The sequence below is a fragment of the Ziziphus jujuba genome, chromosome 11, assembly GCF_031755915.1.
Source record: "Ziziphus jujuba cultivar Dongzao chromosome 11, ASM3175591v1".
NCBI classification, from domain to species: Eukaryota; Viridiplantae; Streptophyta; class Magnoliopsida; order Rosales; family Rhamnaceae; genus Ziziphus; species Ziziphus jujuba.
The window spans coordinates 5,399,569-5,424,153 of record NC_083389.1 but is presented as its reverse complement, the minus strand read 5'-3'; the positions used below and the strand labels follow the sequence as shown (position 1 = coordinate 5,424,153).

At 35.9% G+C, this 24,585-nt stretch overlaps 4 protein-coding genes across 6 annotated transcripts; all 4 read right to left on the bottom strand.

The window, feature by feature from the left end:
• Positions 1 to 10,212: 10,212 nt before the first annotated feature.
• LOC107433772 (AUGMIN subunit 1) lies at positions 10,213 to 12,601 on the bottom strand. Its single transcript, XM_016045119.4, has 6 exons — positions 12,226 to 12,601; positions 12,004 to 12,136; positions 11,752 to 11,886; positions 11,455 to 11,578; positions 10,667 to 10,804; positions 10,213 to 10,582 (listed from the first exon to the last, which is right to left on the bottom strand). Exons 1-6 carry the CDS (start codon positions 12,494 to 12,496, stop codon positions 10,475 to 10,477), a joined length of 909 nt encoding a protein of 302 aa, XP_015900605.1. The 5' UTR covers positions 12,497 to 12,601; the 3' UTR covers positions 10,213 to 10,474.
• A 776-nt stretch (positions 12,602 to 13,377) lies between these two features.
• On the bottom strand, positions 13,378 to 15,591 carry LOC107406978 (DNA-directed RNA polymerase V subunit 5A). Of its 3 annotated transcripts, none has more exons than XR_007238227.2 (5): positions 15,222 to 15,591; positions 14,747 to 14,923; positions 14,310 to 14,423; positions 13,855 to 14,123; positions 13,378 to 13,659 (listed from the first exon to the last, which is right to left on the bottom strand). XR_007238227.2 is itself a non-coding variant. In XM_016014194.4 (4 exons), exons 1-4 carry the CDS (start codon positions 15,474 to 15,476, stop codon positions 13,534 to 13,536), a joined length of 672 nt encoding a protein of 223 aa, XP_015869680.1. In that variant the 5' UTR covers positions 15,477 to 15,589; the 3' UTR covers positions 13,378 to 13,533. The 3 variants fall into 3 exon arrangements, 1 of the variants encoding a protein (XP_015869680.1); XR_007238226.2 differs by having other exon boundaries at positions 13,866 to 14,123; XM_016014194.4 differs by lacking the exon at positions 13,855 to 14,123 and having other exon boundaries at positions 15,222 to 15,589.
• Positions 15,592 to 16,380: 789 nt separating this feature from the next.
• On the bottom strand, positions 16,381 to 19,372 carry LOC107406971 (uncharacterized protein At3g28850). Its single transcript, XM_048466197.2, has 2 exons — positions 17,515 to 19,372; positions 16,381 to 17,238 (listed from the first exon to the last, which is right to left on the bottom strand). Exon 1 carries the CDS (start codon positions 18,786 to 18,788, stop codon positions 17,526 to 17,528), a length of 1,263 nt encoding a protein of 420 aa, XP_048322154.1. The 5' UTR covers positions 18,789 to 19,372; the 3' UTR covers positions 16,381 to 17,238; positions 17,515 to 17,525.
• Positions 19,373 to 22,213: 2,841 nt separating this feature from the next.
• On the bottom strand, positions 22,214 to 24,575 carry LOC107409580 (pentatricopeptide repeat-containing protein At2g35030, mitochondrial). Its single transcript, XM_016017010.4, has one exon. It carries the CDS (start codon positions 24,217 to 24,219, stop codon positions 22,276 to 22,278), a length of 1,944 nt encoding a protein of 647 aa, XP_015872496.3. The 5' UTR covers positions 24,220 to 24,575; the 3' UTR covers positions 22,214 to 22,275.
• Between the last annotated feature and the right edge of the window lie 10 nt (positions 24,576 to 24,585).

The window sequence follows — 24,585 nt, the reverse complement described above, 5'->3', positions numbered from 1 at the left end:
GAGGTGCAACTTTACCAGATTTTGAACTGTTTTAAGGTGTGTGCATGGATTTTTTTTTTTTTTTTTTGGGTGAATGAGGTGTGTGCATGAATAATATAATATATATATATATATATAGAGAGAGTACACAAATGAAAAATGTATGCGTTAATTAATGTTTTCTTTCTTATCACACAAATCAGTAATTGTAAAAAATTGACCAAAAAATAATAATAGCCAATATTGGACACATATAAGCAGCACAGTACCGCTGCCTGCAGCGTGACCTAAAAACTTTCTGGAAATATTTCCAATTTTTTTTTAGGGTACGTAACCCTCCTTTTAATATCTCCTTTTAATACATGATCGAAATCTAACATGACTCCATCCCTGCACTAGAAAAGGAGCACATATTCTTTTCTTCCTAGTCGCGATGGAACTTCAATATTTTATCTTTTATAGGAAAAAAAGATAAAATATCATATGATATATTGAAGCTGTCATATTATATTAGGCATGAAAATTATACAAAATACCCTTCAATCTTTTTAATATTAATTATAAATGTAGAAATCCCTTATAGATAAGTAGATAGATAAATACTTGAACTATAATATCGATATTATAGATATTAGATGATCTCATCTAACGCGGTGAACGTTTAAGACAACAAAAATGTATATTTTTTTATGACATTAATTGGCACCCTTATCATCATTAGCTTGCTGTAATCACTTTTTTTTCTTTTTTCTGGTTAACAGCTCCCTGTAATCACTATTTATAATCACAATATAATAATGTATATTTATAACCAACTATATTATATATTCGTCTCACCTCATGTTTCATTCTTCAGCCATAAAACCGTCCAACTTCTGGCCAATTGAAAAAAAATAAATAAAATAAAACAAATCTTTGTGCTAAAGGAGGTCTTCATATATAACCTTAATCCTCAAGCAACAAGGTGGCTCAAAAAGCAAGAAAATGTCATATTTCCAATTTAAACAGTTAACTTTTTTTATTTATGAACAAATAAGTAAATTTAACTTTTTAATGTCTTTGTAAAGCTTAATTTTTTGGGGGAAAAAATATTGTCTTTTGAATAATTGCAGTTAAGACTTGATAAGGTGGGGGGTGTCTATAATTTTCCCTCAATAATATGATAGTTTACATTCCAAAGATAAAATATAATTAATTAATGCTTGACTTTCGATGACAACCCCACAAATGATGACTTTACAAGTTGTTACTAATTTTGAATAATTTTTTTCCAAGTGATATATCATATATGTTTACAATATATATTATTTTATACCATTAATTAATTAATGGATGGTGGGACCTATATAAATGGCTAGTGTTCAGAATTAATAAAACGAGGAGTGGCCTTTGTTTGAGTGTGAGTTTGAGTGGATGAAGAAGAAGACGCAGAGCTTTTAGTTTTAGCATTTGGGAAGAAAGAAAAAGCCTATAATATCCTCAGTGGAGTTTTCAGAGACCGTTGACGACGGCCGACAACCTTGATTTAAACTCCATGCTTGCATGAAAGAACGTTTACTAAGTCCATAGTGTTGGTAAGAATCGATCCCTCTCAACATATATATATATATATATATATAACTCTTCTCTTTTTATAGTATTTACTGAGCATGACAGACGAAAGAATGAGAAATAGATGGAATTTTATTTATTTATTTATTTATTTGAAGCAAAGATGTAGATGGAAGTTGTTCTTTCAATAAAGTTTGAAAATTTTTTATTGTCTATACCAACGTTTGATAAAGAATTCGATCAGTGGTTGTGGTTGGTCTTGAATGACTTTTTTTTTTTTTCTTGGACGACAATTAATTGCAAAGTTAACTGAATCAATGAGCTCAATTTGCTATATCATTAAGCAAGACAGCTTGTTGGATTTTTAGAACAAAAAACACAGCAAAACGAACGAGAAAGAAGCTTAAACTGGTATGTTCTGCCACCCTCGTTCATTTTGGACATAACATATAACCACAAGTTTTCAAAAACAGTAAACCATCTAATTTTCACCTACTACTGCAGTAATCATATTGCCAAAAGACAAGCTATACTTTGACTACCTAATACAACAGTGTTATTATCAAAAAATGAAAATACAGTAACTAATCATTACAAAGCAACTTATGACAGCAACAAAAGTGACATTACACTAACATCCTCCTTGACACTTTTGCTGGAAACACAAAGATCATTTCTTAATGTTTCAAACCTGTTTCTTGGCAAAGCTTTTGTCAAAATATAAGCAAGCTGGACCTCAAAACTGCAATGAACCAGCTTCACTTCACCATTTCCTTCAGCTTCTCTCACAGCATGATATTTGACTGGAATATGCTTTGTTCTTCTATGTTGACCTGGATTTTCAGTAATGGAAATTGCAGAATTGTTATCACAGTATATAGTGGTAGCTTCTTCTTGCCTCTCATTTAAATCAACAAGCAACTTCCTTAGCCATAAAGCTTGATTTGAAGCAGCTGCAGCAGCAATATATTCAGCTTCAGCTGTGGATTGAGTAACTGAACCCTGTTTTTGTGAGCTCCATGAAAAAGAACCTGAACCAAGAGAAAATAAGTACCCTGAAGTACTTTTTGAATCCTCCATGCTTCCAGCCCAATCACTATCAACATAGCCCATCAACTTGCCTTCTTCTTGCTTCAAAAACCAAACACCATAGTCTATGGTGCCTCTAATGTACCTTAGCACTCTTTTAGCTGCAGAATAATGCATATGTGATGGAGTATGCATAAATCTGGAAAGCAAACTCACAGAAAACATAATGTCAGGTCTAGAAGCACATAAATACAGCAAACTTCCAATAAGGCTTCTATAGGTTGAAACTTCGATCTTGGCAACACCATCTTCGAGTTTAAATTTTTGATTGTAAACATTGGAGTGTCAACTGGATTACACTTCTCCATGTCAAACTTTTTGAGTAGCTCCACAGCATACTTCTTTTGGGATAAGAAAATGCCATGACTAAATTGATATATCTCCATGCCAAGAAAGTAGTTCATCACTCCTAAATCTGACATTTCAAACACCTTTTGCATTTCAAATTTAAACTCCAACACACTTTGTGAATCTCCTCCTGTAACAAACAAGTCATCAACATAAAGAGAAACAATCAATTTTTCATCATTTGAACCTAACTTCATGTACAAAGTAGGCTCATTCTCACTCCTTTTAAATCCTTTTCCAACAAGGTGTGAGTCTATTCTGCTTTACCAATCTCTGGGAGCTTGTTTCAAGCCATAAAGAGCCTTATGCAATTTATAAACCTTGTCTTCCTTTCCTTGAACAACAAAGCCTTCAGGTTGTTCAACATATACTTCTTCCTGCAGGTAACCATTTAGAAATGCAGATTTCACATCTAAATGGTAAACTTTCCAACCTTTTTGAGCGGCAAGTGCTGGTAGAAATCTGATTGTTTCATGTCTCGCAACTAGTGCAAACGTATCTCCATAATCAATACCAAGTTGCTGCACATGACCTTTAACTACCAATCTTACTTTATGCTTATTTATTGTACCATCAGCATTGACCTTGGTCCTAAAGATCCATTTCACTCCAATGGTCTTTTTGCCTTGGGATTTGTTCACGAATTTCCAAGTTTTATTTTTGCTTATCATATTGATTTTCGTTTTCATGGCATCTCTCCATGTCTCGAACTGATTTGCGTCATTGAAAGTAATTGGATCACACAATGCTAGGTTGCATCTTTCATATTCATCAGTCAAGGATCTTGTACCTCAAACATCGGACAGAGGTCTTATAGCTCATACATCGGATAGGGATCTTGTATCTCGAACATCGGACAGGGGTCTTATAGCTCGGACATCGTACAGGGATCTTGTATCTCGGACATCGGATAGGGGTCTTATAGCTCAGACATCGGACAGGGGTCTTGTATCTCGGACATCGAACGTGGATCTTATATCTCGGATATCAGATAGGTGCCTTGTATCTCGGACACTTCTCTCGGATGCATCAGTGAAGGGTCTTGTACCTCGGATGCTTATCTCGGATGCATCAGTCAGAGGTCTTGTACCTCGGATGCTTTTCTTATATAGATCAGTCAAGGATCTTGTACCTCAGATTCCAACAGCATCTTCATCATTTGAATCATTCTCCTCCTAAATCTCGTCATGTTCTTAGATAAAATTCTTTTCTGAGGCTTGAACTTCATTTTTTTTCCCAATTCCAAACAGCAGCTTCATCTACTTTAACATTCCTACTAACAATTAGCTTGTTATTTTTCAAATGATATACTCTGTACCCTTTTGTGTTGCTACTGTAACCAACAAAAATTCCTATATCAGCTTTTTGATCCAACTTATCTCTCTTAATTTCAGGAACATGTGTATAACAAATGCTCCCGAATATCTTCAAATGCTCCACAGTAGGCTTGATCCCATACCACACCTCATATGGAGTTTTAAGCTCCAATGCTTTAGTTGGTAATCTATTTAGCAAATACACTGAGGTGTTCACTGCTTCAGCCCAAAAATTCTTTGGTAATTGCTTCTCAAACAACAAGTATCTACACATCTCCATAATAGTCATGTTCTTCCTCTCACTAACCCATTTTGCTGAGGAGTATAGGGAGAGGTCAGCTGATGTTGAATTCCAGCTTCTTTGCATTGCAACTCAAACTTTTGAGATGTATATTCAGTTCCATTATCAGATTGTATCACCTTGATGCTACATTTTGCTTGATTTTCTACCATGGAGTTAAAGCTGGTGAAAATCTTAGCAACTTCAAATTTTTGTTCAGAAAATACACCCAACACATTCTGGAGAAATCGTCTACGAAAGTGAGAAAATATCTACTACCATTGATAGAATTCTCACTCATAGGTCCACATACATCACTATGAATTAACTGAAGCTTTTCAGAGGCTCTCCAAGCGCCTTTCGAAGGGAATGGCAGCCTTTGTTGCTTACCAAGCTAACACACTTCACACATTTCCAGGTTTTTGCTAACAGCAAGCATATTCTCCACCAATTTCTTTTCATGCATTAGATTCAAAAAGTCATAGTTAAAATGACCAAGTCTTTTATGCCACACCTTAGATTCATCACTAGTTTTGGCATAAAAAACATTATTTCCCTTCTTGTTCCACTCTACCACAAAACTTTTATCTTTCATTCCAACATTTAGAATTTCACTTCCATGTTGATCATATATTATGAAAGACTTATCTTGAAAATTCAAAGAATATCCATTTTCAAGCATTTGTCCCACACTTAACAAGCTTTAATTAATTTCGGGTACATATAACACATTTGAAATGAGTTTAGTACCTGTTGAAGTTTCCACAGCCACTTCTCCTTTGCTTTGAACTTGAATAAAATCTCCATTTCCTATCCAAGGTCTTGAAGAGATCAGCATCATGAGTCATATGTTGAGTGCAGCCACTATCCACCAACCAAGCTTCTTTGCTATCATTTTCTGTATAACATGTAGCAACAAACAGTCTTTCCTCACTTTGACGTGCTTCATCAGCAACTTGTACTTGGTGTGCTTGTTGCACTGGTCCTCCTTTGTTTTTGCAAACTTTTTCAATATGTCCAAGTTGTTTGCAAGCTCTACATTGAACATTAGGCCTAAACCAACAATATTTTTCAGGATGGTTGTCCTTTTTGCAATGAGAGCATTTCATAAACTTCTTTCTTTCACCTTCTCTGCTTGTACCAGCACCATGTTTTCCTTTGACATTACTTCCTCCACCTTACTTCTTCCTTTGATTATTGTTTGCTGGAGCCTTACCTTTTTGTAATGCTAAAAAAGCACTTTTTGAGGTTTCTTCTTATCTTATAGATCTTCTTTGTTCAGTTACTTGTAAAGCATTAACAAGCTCTAACAAAGAAATCTGATTCAGGTCTCTTGACTCCTCCAAGGATGAGATCTTTGCTTCGAACTTTTCTGGTAAGCTGACTAGCACTTTCTCCACCACTCTTCTATCTCCTAGCTCCTCTTGAAGAATTCTGATCTGGTTTACTACCTTCATAAGTCTGTCAATAAAGTGTTTTACCAACTCAGAATCCTTCATTCTTAAAGTTTTGAATTCCCTCCTTAAGTTCAATACCTGCATTTGTCTTGTTCTTGTACTTCCCTGGAACTCTTCTTTTAGCTTATCCCAGACCTCTTTAGCTGTAGTGCAAGCGATAATTCTGGTGAACATCACTTCTGAAAGATCAGCATGTAAGGCAGATAAAGCCTTAAACTTTTTAGCAACCTCCTCACTATGTTGCTTTATTTGAGCGATAGTGGGATTTGTTGTCAAAGGGGGAGGATTTCTTTCGGTCTCTACTACTTCCCACAAGTCAAAAGCTTGAAGGTAAGCTTTCATTTTTATAGACCACATGGCATAATTTTCTCTAGAAAATATAGGAGGTGATGGAGCAGAAAAATAAGTTGAAGCCATTTAAAAAGGAAGGAAAGGTCGAAGGAAGGTTTCTGTATTTTTTGCCATTTCACTCATAGCCCCACTAAGATTATTAGAGCTCTGATACCATTTGTTGGATTTTTAGAACAAAAAACACAGCAAAAGCGAAAGAGAAAGAAGCTTAAACTGGTGTGTTCTACCACCCTCGTTCATTTGGGACATAACATATAACCACAAGTTTTTAGAAACATTAAACCACCTAATTTTCACCTACTACTGCAGTAATCATATTGCCAAAACATAAGCCATACTTTGGCTACCTAATACAACAGTGTTTTTATCAAAAAATGAAAGTACAGTAACTAATCATTACAAAGCAACTTATGACAGCAACAAAAGTGACATTACACTAACATAGCTTGTCTACATTGTCTTAAACTATCTAATAATTTTTATAAATCATATATGTAGAGAGATGTTATTTGCATTAATAAAAAAATAATAATAAAATAAAATTCATATACTATACTCAGCTTTTGTTAATACAAGAAAGTTTTCTTAACTTAAAATTTGATCTTGATATAAAATTCATATATGCTCATCGGTGTCAATACTTACTTCATTCGAAAATATATATCTAACATTTATTACAGAGTTTATCAAAGGAAGGATGTTTGCTTGGCTTGGTAGCTATGGAAGCTAAACTTTACAAAGCTGCCTTTTATGGAAGTAGTACTAGTTCTAATAGTAGCAATAGCAAGATTAATGATAGTACATCATAGTTCAATTTCAGCGGTCTTGAGGATTCTGATGTTCTCAAAGTGACAAAGTGCCAGCACAACACCATACTTCATGTTCCAGCAAAATCCGAAAATGAGAAGATTGCGAGGGAGATCCTTGAAGCAGAAGCCACACTTGCGCTCCAGACAAACAAGAAACTCAATACTCCACTGCACACCGCAGCAAGGTTAGGGCATGCGAAGGTGGTGTCTCTTCTAATAACAACGAATCCATCTGCATTGCAGATGATGAATATGGCCAAAAACACAGCACTTCATGAAGCCGAGTGTAATGGCCACAATGGCATCGTGGAGTTATTGGTTGAGAAAGATCCTAGTTTGGCATCTTTGAGAAATGATGCTGGAGAATCCCCTCTCTTCATGGCTTTGGATAGAAAATTCCACACAATTTCTCTCCATATCTTAGAAAAATGTCATGACCATGAGGGTTTGTTCTTTCAGGGAAGAAATGGCATGACTACCATGCATGCGGCTGTAATTCGCTTGTCCAAGAGTGAGTCCTTAATTATATAAATTTACTAGCTGCACAACCTATATATAAACTTATAGATTCATATATTATGTTTTGGATTGAATGCGTCATGTTTTAATTTGAAAAAAAAAAAATATATATATATATATATATGGATTTCTGATTTGCTCTATGCACGCTCTTAATCAGGAAATAAGGTTATGCAGATATTGGATAAGCTATGCATAAAGCTTGCCAAGCGTTCTACCAAGTTTAAAAAATTTTGTGGTCGCATCAAAAGATCACCATTTGAACTCATCCTAGAAGAAGGTCAGTATTTCATATATATATATATATATATATTCAAAAATTCTATACAATAATAATTACTATCCGAAAGTAAGTTTATATGTATGTCTTCTTTTAGAGGTTATACCAAAGGTATTGGAAAAATGTGGACATGGGATTTTAGAAGTACAAGATGATTTTGGATGGCTGCCACTTCACTATGCTGCAGAATTGGGCCATGTGGAAATCGTCAAACTATTCTTAACAACAAACATTAATCTTGCATATGAAAAAGACAATCAAGAAGACATGTCCGCACTTCACATTGCAGCAAAGAAAGGATGGATTGGCCTACTAAAAACGCTCGTTAAACAACGTCCGGATGTCTGTGAATTATTGGACAATAAAAACAGAACGGGCCTTCATGTTGCTGTGGAATGTGGAAAGAAAGATTCACTAAAGACTTTGTTAGATATGCTTGATTTTGACGATCTTATAAATGATCAAGACGGAGAAGGAAATACATGTCTGCATCTAGCTGCTCTCCATGGACATCATGCAATTCTGATAATGCTGGCAAGTGACCAAAGCGTTCAGAAATCAGTTCTTAATAACAAGGGGATGACTACTGCTGACATTATAGAATCAAGCATCCAGTATAGTACAGTTGACAAGGTAAGCCACAAAACCACATCTTAGATTCTTATAATACATAAACATGTTAGATCTAGCTACCAAGCTATAACATGTTCAACACGTTTTGAGTTATACAAACGACAATCTAATTAAACTAAACACTTGCAAAGGTTTCTCATGTCAACGATGAAGAGAGAAGGCCATTTCAAGAGTCTGGAAAGAAGAGTCATCAGAGAAACTAAGACAGATCATAATCAAACTGCAGATGAACAAACCAAGCAGCTCCTGAAAGTGAATGCGCCTGTAAAGGTTATTGATGAGGCATCTTCATCAGGAAGTACTCGTGCCCAAGAAAACCATCAGGAAAAGCATGATACAGGCAAACCGAAATCCAAACAAAAGCCATATGAGCAGTATATATCCACTATCAACTTGATGGTAGCCACAATCTTTGCGAGTATCACATTTGCAGCAGCCATGCAAATGCCTGGAGGTTATGGCAGTGATGGCATGGCAAATTTAAGGGAAACTGTGGGTTTCAAGATTTTTCTGATAACTGATTCAGTGGCTTTTGGTTGTGCTGCAGCCTCCATGTTTATCCACTTTGGAGTTGCACTTTTTTCAAAGTTATTACAGGTTAAGTATGCACATCCAATTCACTGTGTGATGGCATTAACTACCATCTTCATTACTTCATCAGTACTGGCTTTTATTACCGGAGCAAATGTGGTGTATAAACATAGTTCCTCACATGGTGGCTTTCAAGTTGGTCTCCCTGTGTATGTTGGTTTCAAGATTTTTCTGATAACTGATTCAGTGGCTTTTGGTTGTGCTGCAGCCTCCATGTTTATCCACTTTGGAGTTGCACTTTTTTCAAAGTTATTACAGGTTAAGTATGCACATCCAATTCACTGTGTGATGGCATTAACTACCATCTTCATTACTTCATCAGTACTGGCTTTTATTACCGGAGCAAATGTGGTGTATAAACATAGTTCCTCGCATGGTGGCTTTCAAGTTGGTCTCCCTGTGTATGTTGCTTCACTTTCCTTCATGATCCCCATATTATACTTCTTACTTCGAAGTCTAATTGTTGCAGCTCGCAGATTGCCAAGTGTATATGTACCTTGTTTGGTAACACTTGCGGCCTTGTTTATAACACTTACGTTCGCGGGCACTATAAAATGATCATCAATATGGCAATCATTTGTAATTGCAAAAGAAGAACAAGAAGAAAGAAGAACCAAAAAAGAAATAAGGGCTATAGTCTCGTATTCAAATATGTACCTCTTCTTAATCTTTTTGCAATCCTATGGTGTACTGTATTGATTTTGAGAAATATTGTATTTGTGACGTAACGTTTAGTAATTGCAATAGTTGAGTTTTTTTAGACTCCCATTCTCCCTGGTCATAGGCATTGATTCGAATATGAGATTTGCTATTATTACAGTTTCAGCCTCCATAAAACATACAGTAATACTTGAACCTTCCTGAGAATTATTCAATTATATACTGTATGATATATATATATATATATATATATATGTATGTATATTAAAAAAAAGAAAGGCTTAAAAGACACGAAACTACCATAAACTTGAGACTTTAGAATACAGTGTGTATATAGTAAGAACTTCGATTCACCACAAACATGGGATTTCCGATATATAGGAAGAATTTCGATTCAACACAAACTTGAGATTTTCGAATACAATAAAATTTAGATTTTAATTGTTCCCTTGCAGAAGGAAGAAAGTAAAGAATATAATGGGAACCCAATTTACAGAAAAGCAACCAGGTAGAGAATGGATATTCCTTTACAAATACTTCCAGTAACAAAATAGAGAACAGAGAGAATGCAGCAACCATGAATACATCTCAATCGCTCTATCTACAGGTCATCACTCAGAAGTGGCAAGAGCCGAATGCAATACATCCTCAAGATACTTCTCAGCAGCAGCATACTGCATTTTCTTATCCTCAATTGCTAACGCAGCCAAAGCTTTATCCTGCACAAACACAAATTACAATAACTCAAGACCTTTACGGGATTCAGCATAATCAATGATCCACTGATTGAAACAGAAAATTACCGGAGGCAAGTCCTGGTAGCTTCTCAAAGTATCTAGGATGGGCTTTGTTTTCTTCTCTAACTCCTTTCTATGTTCAGCTGTTTCAACCAACACCCCATGGCTAATCTCTGGGGTATAGCCCACACGATTCAGCATAGCCTGTCCAGAAAGTTCACAGTTCAAGTCGCATCATTACAAACTTACACAAAAGAACTTTAGAATTGGAATTCGCCAACACGATTCATGAAATCATCAGACACAATTATTGGCAATTCAACTGCTGGTAATAACATCGTATAGTTATAGCCATAACAAGCTCATGATAATAGATAGTCAAAATGTTAAGATTTAACAAACCCATAAGAACTCTTAAGCTATATAATCTCCTTCAACACTGCACTCTTGGATTTGTTCGGCAAAGATAAATTAGGCAAAACCTTCAAGGCATTGTTTTTCCCTTTTGAGTGACTTATGGCATATTATTTTTCCCTTTAGAGTGTCTTATGTCCGTTTACTAAGGTTCCATCGTGTAACCATAAAAAAACTAATGCACTAGACACCACTTTATTTCTTCTGCATGCTTAGATGGTCATTCAGAAGAAAACCAAAAGTTACACCATCACGGAAGAAATAAACCATGCAAGAATGGAGTAAAAGAGGAAACCAATAGAAAAGTATTTGCTAAACTTAATTTACTATTTTTGAAAAACAAAAACTTATATGTTAATGAAATCAGAAAGAATCAGATAAGCCTTGTCAACTGGCAATTACTTAAAACAATGGTTATAGCATGAAGACAAGATGAGTACCTTGTAGTTGGCACACTGTTGGAGGTATTGCCTCTCCTTGGCAGCCATAACCGCCAAGTTTGTCTTCCAATTTTCCATTTGGGCCTCACATGGTGCTATATCATCCTCCAGTTGAGCAAGTGTCCTAGCAAAGTCGATTTTACAAGGACCAAACAAAAATTGGCATCTCATTCAAAAGTACGTTTTGATAAATTCTCCAAAATCCAAACAACCAAAAAGTATACACTTCATTCCTCTAACATCTACAGTCAAAAATTAAAATAAATAAAAATAAATAAAAAACAAAAAAGTTTTTACCTTTTCAAATACGTCAACCTTGCAATAGCCTTTCGGGTGTAATCAAGCAGAACCTTAGACTCTTTCTGAACTTTGGCCCTCTTTTCCTCTACACCAGTCTTTCTCAACGAAATGTCACCCATCGCTACAAGAAAACTAAAAAATCCCATTTTCTTCTACTCAAAAACACTTGGAAAATCCCAATAAAAGAGAAACCAATCATGCCCCAAATAAATAAAGCCAGAAGCAAAATTATCAAAAGCATAATCTGACCTGCTAAGCTCCGTATCTCTTATATTCAACAAATTGGCGACATTAGCAAGAACCTGCACCGACCCAACAACGTTAGACGGCAAACCCTCCTGCGCCAGCCCAACATGCTCCAGTATCTCCCTAATTCTCGCCGCTACATTCAATAAAAATCGAATCACCTTTTTGCATGAATTAAGCAGAAATAATAAAAATACAAAACAAATAGATAGAGACTGAGCTGACATTGAGAACGGTACTCGGCGGCTTTGAGGCGGAAATCGGAGGCCAGGATCTTGGAAGCTTGGGTCTTGGCTTGAGAGAGAGTGGCAAGGTTGTGTAAATAAGCCACTGATCGAGGGGTGTATTCGAATTGTGGCACTTCCTTTCCGGCTTGCCCGAACTCGTGGGCCAGCCATTGCTTTACATCTCCGATCCGAGACGCCTCGGATCCTCCTCCTCCTCCTCCTCCTCCGCCGCTGCTCTTCGACGATTCGGTTACTGACGAATCGCCCATTGGAGTTGCAACAATAATGAAGAACTGCCCACTGCTGAGTCGACTCAATGACTCGCCAGCTCGGTAATTTGCTGCCGTTTGGTTCAAACTTGAAGACGTTTACCCGCTGCCCTTCGTTTTTATGGGGATCCGGGTTTTTAACTCCGTTTCAATTATGTAGAAACGTTTCGGTTTCATTTGAATATTGAGAAAGCAATATGGGCTTTGGCCTTTTTTGTCTTTTTCATTATTATTATTATTATTATCTTTTTGAATATTTGGGTTTTTGTTTTTCGAGAAAAAAGAAAGTGAAGCCCAATCGTATGACAAATTTTATGCAATCTACTTTAATATTTTAAAAGTTTTAAAAAACTCTTTCCAAATTTTATACCCACATAAATTCTCAAAGTTTTACAAATCGTTAATAAACACCAACCATATGTAATTGATTTCAAATTTAATATTGATACAGAAAAATGGAACCAAAAAAAAAAAAAAAAGAAAAGGTAGAATACCTTTTCTTTTTTCAATCAAAACTAAACTCTCTTCACTTCACCATATTATGCATCCTTTTTTCATTTATGAAACTTCTATAATGCTCCGAAATGTTAAACTTGTACCACTAAACAATTTAAAACAAATCCATCTCTCAATATATTAAGTGCATACAACACCCTTTTCAAAGGTGTTTTTAGATGTCATTACATAATAGTTAATAGCCTAAAACCCACGTAGGATCCGGATGCTAGAGATGGATTCAACTTCTTACTGATAAAACTCATGACTCCCAAGTGGAGGGAAATAACTTTCAGCAAACAAAACGAGAACAAATTTTAGTTTTCTTAATGTTTTATAAAGATTCTCTATACCACAACACAATCTGCACAATGCAATAAAAGCAATTACCGCTCAAAATAAGCTCTCATCCAGCTTACCAATTGCATTAAACGTAAAAGTAGTCGTACAACCGCACTGAGATAGATCTCAGAGAAAACCGAAAAAGAAAAACAAAAGGAAAAATCACTACGATGAAACTAAAAGAAGCACCAAGACAGGCATCACCAGACGCATCGATAAGTGATGTGGGATTTCGTAATTTCACTACTGTAAGTAACTTTCACCACCTGCCCCCTTTCCAGTCCATAGTATCGCGCAATTGCATCTTTTCTCGACATCCGAGGCAGCTGCAGAAGGAATGACTGTTATTAGTGTTCAAGGAAACATATTTACCAGATTGAATGCACAAGCTTTTTATGTCTCAATATGCTATAGTGCTATACTCGTTATCCAATAAGCAATTATACGAGATTTGATACTTTGACAAACCAATCTACATCAAACAACATAAGCAAGAAAAGGAAATGAAGTTAAGCAAACACCTAAAGTTTACCAGGCATCACGCCCTCTAGTTTTAACTTGAACCAAAATGGGAAGCCAGTCGATCAGTCCAAATAGAGTGATGCTCTCCATCACAGCCATGAACAGGTCACTGTCCATGTGGACAGCTTCCATTGGTGCTGCAACACACAATAGGTGGCCACCTAATGCAGGGGCCGGTCCACATGTTGAGCTTCACATAGCCATGATAGACAGCACTTTTTCCAAATATGGCCACTGGACTTCAATATGCATTAGCATATAGAAAGTGCTGGACATGGAAATATCAGTCCAAAACGAGGAGGGGGGAAAAGAAACACACAGAGAGAGCCACTTGCAAGATACTAGTAGCATTAACAGTCTCCACTTAAAACCACTTGGGGGGAAGAGAGAGAGAGAGAGAGAGCAGATTGCAAAATACTAATAGCATTTGCAGTCTCTAGTTAAAACCACTAACCTGCGTTTCTTGAATGCTGTGTTTCTTTAGAAGTTTCTGCTTCTCTTCATCAGTTAGTATACGGTGTTTTGGCTTCAACACATGCTTTGTGATATTCACAAGCAAGTCCGTAATCTGACAAAAAGAAAATCATAGACATATCAGAAATATCAGAATCACAACCTCATGGAAATCCACAAGTAGAATTAGCAGTGAAAACCACTTGATTGACTAATCATAATAATTCCCACAGAAATGATTCTCTAGTTTATTTTTACAAGGTAGATTGACCACTGACAGCTTGAAAGAAAATTTAAGCTTAATTTGCTAGTCAATAACAGGATCAACAAGATAACAAACAAATGACACAGTTCTATACAAAACATTTTCTAAAAACAGCATGGTTATCAACCACAAGAAAATAATGCAATACATAAGAGAAACCAGGAAAAAAAAACCTGAAATATTTCCACTTTAAAAGGGAGAAGATCCAAAGCTTTCTGTGCCGGATTTGTCATTTGGTTTTGCAAAATCAAAATAAGCCCAGTTAAACTGTCTTTGTTGACAATCTGAGATGCAATACTACGGACGTCGTTAACTTTCACCACACCATGCCCACGGAAAATGACCATGATCTGCAGCCAAGATAATGGATAACTCAGTATCTAACAAGACAAAATTTCACATGAACAAGAAAAAGAGGAGAAAATAGAACTCCTTTTCAACAGGAATGAACCAAGATGTTGTGAATCACATCTACAAAAGTTTTCAAATGGAAATTAAGAAGTTTACTTTACCATATAATATTAAGCATATGGTTTAGAAGATGAAAAGGCCAAGAACCCCAATAAATTTGTAAGCTTTAACCAAACAACAACAAGAGAAAGAAAAAAGAGTGAAAAAGGAAGAAGAGGATCAATAAATATTAAATACCCTTTTGGAAGGGTCAGAGCGATGAGTAACGGAGAAGCGGAGGCGGTCGTAATCGACAATGGGGCCGTGAATGACTCGAAATTCAGGGAGGGTGAGAGCGAGGTCGGAGGCGGGAACAGAAAATCCTCGGTCCCTCAGCATCTCCATCGCAGTTCTGCGCGACAGGTAGTATCTGTGACTCTCCGTGCTACCTTGGTCCACGTAGCTACTCATGCACCTCCCTACTACTGCCTCCCCTAACCCTTCCCTCTCCATCTCTCTCTCTCTCTCTCTCTCTCTCTCTCTCAACTCAACACACTGCCTGTGCTTTGTGCGAGTTAACCAGCTTTTTGGACTTTGGACACATTATTCTTTTAATCTCCTATATTCCCTTTTTCTTTGTTTCTTTATTTTATTTTTGCCAGTGCGTTTCTGGGGAGTCTTTTTTTTTAATGCCTTGGATTAAGAAGTAAAATAGTACAATTCATATCAAAGTTTTCTTCTTGATTTTATAAAATACTGAATTAACCAAAAAAAATATATATTAAATATTGATTGAAAAATATAACATAAAAAACAACAACAACAACATATAAAATATTGATAACACCAAATTTTGATTTTTAAACTCTTCTACTAAAGAATTTCACAAAATAATATGAAAATACAAATTTTTCTATATGTATATATATAAAATACACATTTCTATATTTTTTTTACTTGAAATCCTCTTACTTTTCTTCTTTCTTTATGCTTGAGGGATTGTTTATGTAACACTATTTCTTTCCCCGTTTTTCTTCGGACATCTTTTCTTTTCCTAAAGAATATTATTACAATAATCCACATATACTATTTATAATAATAATGATATAGAATTGGTCATCCACAATTACCAAAAATAAATAAATAAATTACGATATATTGGCGTTTGGATGTGAATTGGTCATTCACAATTCATTGGCGTTTGAATTTGTTTATTGATTGAGATTTGAGAGTATCATCCACAAGGATGTGGCTTTTGAATGCTCTTCAGGACTTGTTCCTGTTAGTTAGACAGCACAATCCATTGACAAGCAAAACTCAACCAGTAAATCTTAAAGACAATGTTTATCCTCAGATTATTCAATCTGTTTTACAATTTGCAGTGCCATGATATGCCATGACTAGCTAAGAGCAAATATACTCCTCTCTAGCTACTTTCCCAACTTTTGCAGCTCATTGACTTGAATAGAGCTGAGCTATCAGCATTCAGAACAAGTTTGGCAATAAAAAATGTCTCTTGATCCATAGAAATACTTTGTTTCCATTCTAGAGAGAAAATGCAAACTTTAAAAATATTTCTTCTTAATATATCAACACTGTAAAAGTTTGTAGGCTGACATTTGCGAACAAATCAGGCCCCGGAAACTACAAACTTCAAGGAGCACATACCTCGTTGTATAGATGCCATTTTACCTTTAAACAAATCCATCATTACATCAACTTAACCTTCAAAATCCCCAACAAACCATAAATTTGCAGGAGAATATGCTGGAAAATGAGGGCAAAACAAATAGAAAATCGTGTCTCAACACCCTTCAGATCGTTTGGCAGAATACTAAAATAAACATGAACAAGAGTCAGGCTTAGTCCAGTTATCTGATGTTGATCGTACAAGTTTAGCCACATACTCAGCACTTGAATTCCATAAGGTCCCACTGTGGAAATGAACTATAGATACAGCTTTTTAGTTTACTTTTTAGGCCATTTTTCATTTTAAGGCCATATAGAAGCTCTATGAACAAATGTGCTTTGCACTCCTAGATGACCTGCCAATCTAAATAGAAAATTCCTGCTGAAGTACAACTCAATAAAATATGAAGACCATCTAATATCTATAATATAAGCATCAAAACCATGAAACAAAAAGCAGCAAGATTGAATCCATTTCGATACCGACCTTCCACACAACTCAACTCCAGTCAAAATTAATCAAGTATACAAATGATGTTTTCACCTCTCAAGGATTTGGAGGATCAACTATTTTCAAATATGAAAGCTGCCAAAAACATCATTATAAAAATGTTAACATTATTGAAAATTGTCCAGGGAGACAGTGAACATAAAAAGCAGAAGGCCAGAATAAATATTGACATATCATTGGTTTCAAATATTTTAAAAAAAACAAAAAACAAAAAATTAAAAATTAAAAATAAAAATAAAAACAAAGTAATTCACAGCATTCCTAATTGTAGCTGCATCAGAAGTAGGCACTGTTTTGGAATTTATCATAACAAAAATACAAAAATTATATATGCATCAGATATTGACATACATATATTATAATCATAAGCAGCAACCAGGGCAGCGTATCAACCCATTTTCGTTGCAGTCCAAGCACCTCCTCAATTCTCCTTCCTCTTCTTTAAACACCTTTCGACTGCCATTACAATTCAGGCATGGAATAAATCTTGCATCTCCACAGCCTGGACATACAAACCTAGGATCCTGAACGGGAAAACCTTCCAAAAGGTTTGCCAATTCTCCAACTTCATGGAGTTGCTTAACTTCCTCTGCACCTCCTACATACTTTCCTCTAATGAAAACCTGCGGCAAAGTCAATGCTTTTCCTAGAAGCGCATTTTGCAGCTCTTTCTTGAACTCTGAATCCATTGAAATGTCTCTTTCATCTACAGGAACTCTGAAGCCTCTCAGTATCATCCGAACCGAACAACAGTCTTCATAAGTCTTTCGAATGCCTCTCAGACTAGTGAAGTAGATAACAACCTTATCTTCTGTGCCGGGTAATTGTAAGCAACTATTTGTAAATGAAGAGCTTAAAGGAGTAGACCCGGTTGATCTTACAGCTTCGGGATTATATGGATTGAAGCCCAATTGCCTAGAAGATAAAGCTCTTCTGTAAGTGAAAACCACGTCCGGATCCATTTTTGACAGCAAGGATTCCTCGGATAAGTGCTGCCACAGAGGCTTTGTTGTAGAAGAACATGAAGACAAAGAAGGCGAATCCTCTGTTAGTATTTCCAAGGAAGACTTCACTGTTCCAAACGAGTCAAACCGTTTCTTCGTCGCTGACCCATCAAAGCTCGTGAACCTACACGAACTGGGTTTATTCGGAAAACCGATTTCACGGTCCAAGATGGAAGATTTCGAGGTGGGCTTAGCAGAGCTTTCAAACTCGAAATCGAAGTCATCGAGGCCGTCCATGAGTTCCCAGGTGTTGATGACAGAGTCAGGTGACAATGAGTGTTCTGGGTCCGTCGGGATCGAACTCTTCTGTGTGTTGCAGGGTTTGGATTTTGGAAGATCCTGAGCGCTATTCAAGTTGGAAACTTTGGGGGTGGTCGTACGGTCGATAAGGAGGAGAGAACCATAGGTTGTGGAGGTGAGGGAAACAAGGTGGTGAGTATCACCCTTTCTGAGAGGTGGATGATGAACGAGAGGAGTTGGGAGAGAAAGAGCTCTGGGAACCGGAGGTGAAGAATTGGAAGAGTCTGGAGCAGAACCAGAAGAAGCACAGGGACTAGGAAAAGAACGCTGTTCTGGGTTTCTGGCGAGAATGGTGGTGGGTTTTGAAGCAGAGCAGCCCATGAATGAATAATGACTTTGGGAAAAAAATGGGTATTGCTTTATATTCCCCTCCTTTTCTCTCTTTCTCTCGAAGACAGCTTCTTTTCTCTGCCTTCCCTCTCACAGAAATCTTTTTGGTTTTGGCTCTGTGTGTCTTGTTGGGTGGCCTTTTTGTGGGAATTTGATTGCTTTTCGAGAGAGAAACATGAAGAGAATGAAGAAGATTGTAGAGGTGGGTTTTGGACCTTTTTTAGAGGCTTGGATGAAAAGGCAGTGAGAGAGAGAGAGAGAGAGAGAGAGAATGTTATTTGTGTTGGGTGGGGAAGAGCTTTCAAGAGGTTGGAGATGGAAGATGAAGAAAATGAATGCCCTTTTTAAGGTTATAGCACTTAAAAATGAGACTATGGTGGGAAAGCTGTCTGAATTTTTTTGTAAGTTTGATAAACTTTTTTTGGAGGGCAATTCCTACTAGATTTTGAGCTGTTTGAGGTTTCTGCATGGTTAATGTTATGGAAACGAACATCAATAAACTTGGAAAGTTCCAAGCCAAGTAATCCACAACAGTTAAAAAAATCTTCTTGACATGACATTATTATCTGCGTATCATCCACTGATAATACTTTAACGAACATTTAAGCCAAAAAAACAAAAAAAACACTTTAACGAACAAATCCTGCAATTCCGAAGTCGAAATAATAACTATGACCTGGATATTCAAAATTACCAAAAAGACCTTAATTAGACTAATTTTCTTTCAAAACTCAATTTCTTCTGTACCAGAATATTAATTTGAGATCTCGGCGGTGATCATTTTGCTCATGTTTGCAGCTCATTTTTTGTTTTTGCTTTTTTTTTTCTTTTTTTTTTTTCCCTGTTGGATAACATTTTAGATTTGGTAAACTCCATATGCATCATAAAGTGATTTCTAAATGAAAGTTTTCCATATCAGAAGCGGGCACATTAGAAAACAGTTTTCACAGCAATTATTAATTTTCAATATATTATTTATTCTTTTGGCTAAGAGCTTGATATAGTTTGTTATATTTAATAATGGTCGGTCCAACTGAGCATTCCTTTTACCGAATACCACTTAAACTGGATGATCTGAACAACCCTACCATTACTTAAAAGCAATCAAAGAATAATAAACATAATAAAAAACAAGGAAGAAAAGGAAATGACAATCAAAATGAGTGCAGCTTATTTGATCAGATTCAGAGAAAACCATAACTCTTTCCCAAAATAATGATGCCCCATCTTTGTGTATGTATTGGATATACGATGCATTATACTCATCATAACACTGTTCATTCATCCACCTGTAATCTTGTGAGAGTTTTTTGGGTGAATGTAATCTTGAGAGAGTTGTTGTAATTTTTTAGCATCAATTTTCTGTAACTTACAAGCCATTGAATATTATTAATATCCATATGAGTTATTTTCACTTTTTTTTTTTGGGATAAATAAATTATTTTCACTTTTAATTTTTAAAAATAGTATTTGTCTTGAATTTTTCGAGCATTGTAAGTATATTTCACTGACAGAGATTAGTAAAACTGCCAAGCTGTTTAATCAAAAGTTAATATCTATTGATGAACATCGAAACTGAAATAAAAAGCCCAATTTATAAGGATATTTTTTACAAAGCGACAGATTTCATCACTCAAAAAGAAAGCCAAAAGAAATACTAGCCAGTCTTTTCAAGCATTCTGTATTGATGCCTAGCAGCTTGGGAAATGTGAGTTATTGTGCTTAATCCAATGAAGTTTTAGATATAATCTGTGTCAATGTCAACGTATAGACTGCAAGTTGTAGTGTGGTAGTTGAAATCATTTATTAGATTTTTATGCATTGTCAAGTGATGAATTGTCAAGGTTGCTAATTTTGTGGGAAAAACTCTCAATGCATATGCCAGTAATAAGTACCAAATCTGAGAAAACATTAACTTTTGATACCGAAAATACAAGTGGTAACATGGGTATTCTTTACTTTTTCTAATTAATGGAAATTAAAAGTAGATGGTTCTAACTCCCAGCCCCATTTGTAGTGATATAATATAAATATGGATATATTTTATAATATCTTATCACTGTACAATATATTCGAACTAAATTAAACTTCACTTTAAATGGAGGAATTTAAGGACGGTAAAATCTGTTAGATATCATGTAAAGCAACCCATATGTTGACCATACAAAAATTTTTCATTTTTGTTTTTTTTTTCCTTCTCTTCTTTTGAGACAATGCAAATTCAAAACGCAAATTTGAAAATCTAAAGTACCTTAAAAGCCAAACAAGAAGAGGAAAAGTTTAATATGTTTTGAAGCAGGAGCGAAAAATGTGTATTTATACTTTTCACTCTAACAAAGTTATGAAAAAAAAAGACACTTTTCGTTTTCCTTTCAGCTTTTCAGCCCTTCTAAAGTAACTATTAACTAGGTGCCTTAAGTTCAAATTTCACTTCTTCAAATATATAATAATTTAAAAAGAAAAACAAGTTAGTTTTGTAAAAATATATTTATCTTCTAGCTAGTGAAAAAGATTGTGCTAAGAGAAGTAGAGAATATTGAATCCAAACAAAGACATAAAGGAGTTGCCATCATATGTATCCTCAACAAGCAGGTTGAGAAGGACATATGATAAATGAAGAGGACCACCGTAGGACCAATTTTAGGCCTAAAATCCGCCCATACAGTTCGATTCCATTGTTTCTGATGTAGAAATGATCTGCCAATGTCATTTTCCTGCTAACTTTATTGTTTTCTCAATAGGAAATATGCTCTCTGAAGCAAATAATTTTAAGGAAAATTAAAATAAGTTCTAAATGGTCTTGATTTGAATGACTTACATATTAATGAGATTAGTTTTTATGTGTTTGTTCAATAATGCAGTTTGGTCCCTTCGTTTCATCAAAAAATGAAATTTTGTATGGGCTAAATCAATACCCAAAATATCTTTAAAAATATTATTTATGCTGTCCATTTCTTTGAAGACTCGGATTTGGTGCACTTATTATTGAAAGTCTACTCTATCCATCGACCCACAGCAATCCAAAATGTCTTACAGCTATATTTTCAAAGTTTCTGTTTGTAGGTAACAATAAAAGGAAGTAAAAAGAACGGCTTTATTATTTCCCTTATCTCTCACTTTTACATCTTTTTACTGTCTTTTTAAAAATAAAAAAATAAAAAATAAAAAACTTTTTTTCTTGAACTTAGAAGGGGTGGGTGGGTAGAAAAATCAACACTAATTAATGATTTTAAAATTTTATGACTTGTCGAAAAGATCTATATTATGACTTAACTAAATGTGTATGTTACATAAAGTCAGATCTGCTTCTAAAAGAATTATTAAATTAGATTTTAGTAATAAAATATTTATGTCCATCCAATATTAAAAAATAATTATTAAAAAAAAAAAATAGAGCCAAAATCACACAAATCCTCTGTTTTCAATATCAGGTCCTTTCTTCTTCTATTGTACCTCGATATATCTGCAAATTCAAAACTTATGGTATTGAAAATTCTTCTTCCACTGTTAAATCACTATTTGGTACATGTCCAATCTTCTTCATCAGTTCATGAAGATCACTAAGTAAAGAACAAATAATTTTAGATTGACAGTGTGACTTATCACCAACTACAAAAACATGGATCTTATTCCCCACTTCTATCCAACTGCAACCAGGCTGCTTCTTCAACCCCTTCTCCTTCATTTTTAACCTCATTTTAGCAGCTTCCCTCCATTTTCCAGAGGAAGCATAGATGTTGGATAACAGCAAGTAACTGCCAGAGTTCTCTGGCTCATCTTCTAAAAGCTTCTGTGCAGCCAGCTTCCCAATATTCATGTTACCATGAACATTACATCCAGCAAGAAGAGCCCCCCAAACAGATGCTGATGGCTTAGTCTCAAGTTGTGCAATGAAATCAAAAGCCTCTTTGAGCCTCCCTGCACGACCACAAAGATCAACAAAGCATGTAAAGTGATCCTCTCTTACTCTTATTGACCTGTCTCTAACAAGCTCATTAAAGTATTGTAACCCCTCCTCCACCAAACCAGCATGGCTGCATGCAGAGAGAAGCCCCACATACGTGACATCATCAGGTTTGACGCCTAATTTCTGCATTTCGTTAAACAAGTCAACTGCCTCCATGCCACATCCATGATGTGCATATGCAGCAATCATGCCATTCCAGGAGATCAAATCTCTGTGGCTTGTAGAGCCATCATCAAACATTTTCCTTGCAGTGCTCAACTCTCCACATTTTGAGTACATGTTTATGAGTGCTGATACCAAGAAAGCAGAGCCCTGATAGACTGTTTTACTTATCATCTGATGGATTTGCTGTCCCTCACCAAGGCCAGCTAAGTTGCTACAAGCACTCAAAATACTTACGAAAGTTCCTTGATTCGGTCTCACACCACCAGCTGCCACCATTTTCGAAAAGATTTTCAATGCTTCTTCATTTTGCCCGTCTTGTATATATCCTGTGATCATTGTGGTCCAAGAGATGGCATTCTTTTGGGGCATTTCATTAAACAATTCCCATGCCCTCTTTAGATCCCCATTCTGAATAAAACCAGTAATCATAGTATTCCATGAAGGCATATCTCTCTCCGGCATCCTCTCAAACAATTCAAAAGCCTCATCCAATCTCATATTTTGTGCGTAGCCTGTAATCATTGCATTCCAGGAAACCACATTCCGCACTGGAATCCTGTCAAAAAGTTCCCGGGCTTCATCAATCCTCCCGTTTCTAGACAAGCCCGCGACCATTGCTGTCCAAGAAATCACATCCCTGTCAGGCATTTCATCAAAAAGTCTACGTGCATGCTCAATCCTCCGGCATTGAGCCAACGCCGTTATGATTGTATTCCAAGAAACCACATTCTTCTCTGGCATTCTTTCAAACAAATCGAGTGCCAAATCAACCCGGCCATTTTGCGCGTACCCATCTATCATTGTGTTCCAAGAAACCATGTTCTTCACAGGCATCTCAAGAAACAACCTCTCTGCTTCCTTAATCCGCTTCAACCGTATATACCCGCTTACCATCGCAGTCCAAGTGATAACATTCTTCTTAGCATCCACCCTATCAAACAGCCTCCTCGCCTCCTCGATCATTCCACATCTGATATACCCAGTGATAACCGTCGTCCAAGTGACCACGTCTTTATCAGGCATCTTATCAAACTGCTGGCGTGCCTCGAAAAGTTTACCATCTTTGCTTAGCTTCGTAATCAGCCAATTGGACCGTGCTACATCAGAATTGGCGCTATAATCTCTTCCGGGTAATGCGATTTTAGGTGTTTTCTCGCAGTTTATAGATTGATATAGTTTGACATTGCATGGTATGAGGGCGATATTTTGAGCAAAGCTCAGAAGAGGTATTGTGCTTTTATTGCTAACGCTTATTACAGCGAGTATTGACACTCGAAACACTGCTAGCATTTGGCGCCCTGTTTGGTTCGCGAGAAAAAAAAACAAAACACTCTTAGAATTGAATTTTTCCAACAGAATGTTTCAGTATTTTACAAAGTAGAAGCCATTGTTATCGCTTTCAACAGCTCTTCACTGTTTCTACCCGCTCTTTTTTTGTTTTCTTTTTTTTTTTTTTTTTCTTCGACTCGTCTCGTTTACCAAATTTCTCGCAAAACGAAATTTCGGCCTTTCCCATTTTAATTTTTATATCTTTTTCTTTATCATTATCGGACTTTTAATCGGATTAAACAAGTTTTGATTTGACTGGGATTTAACCATTCTCAAGGAATGAAAAAGGCTTTGTAAGAAGGAAAACCACCTTAACCATTAAATTGT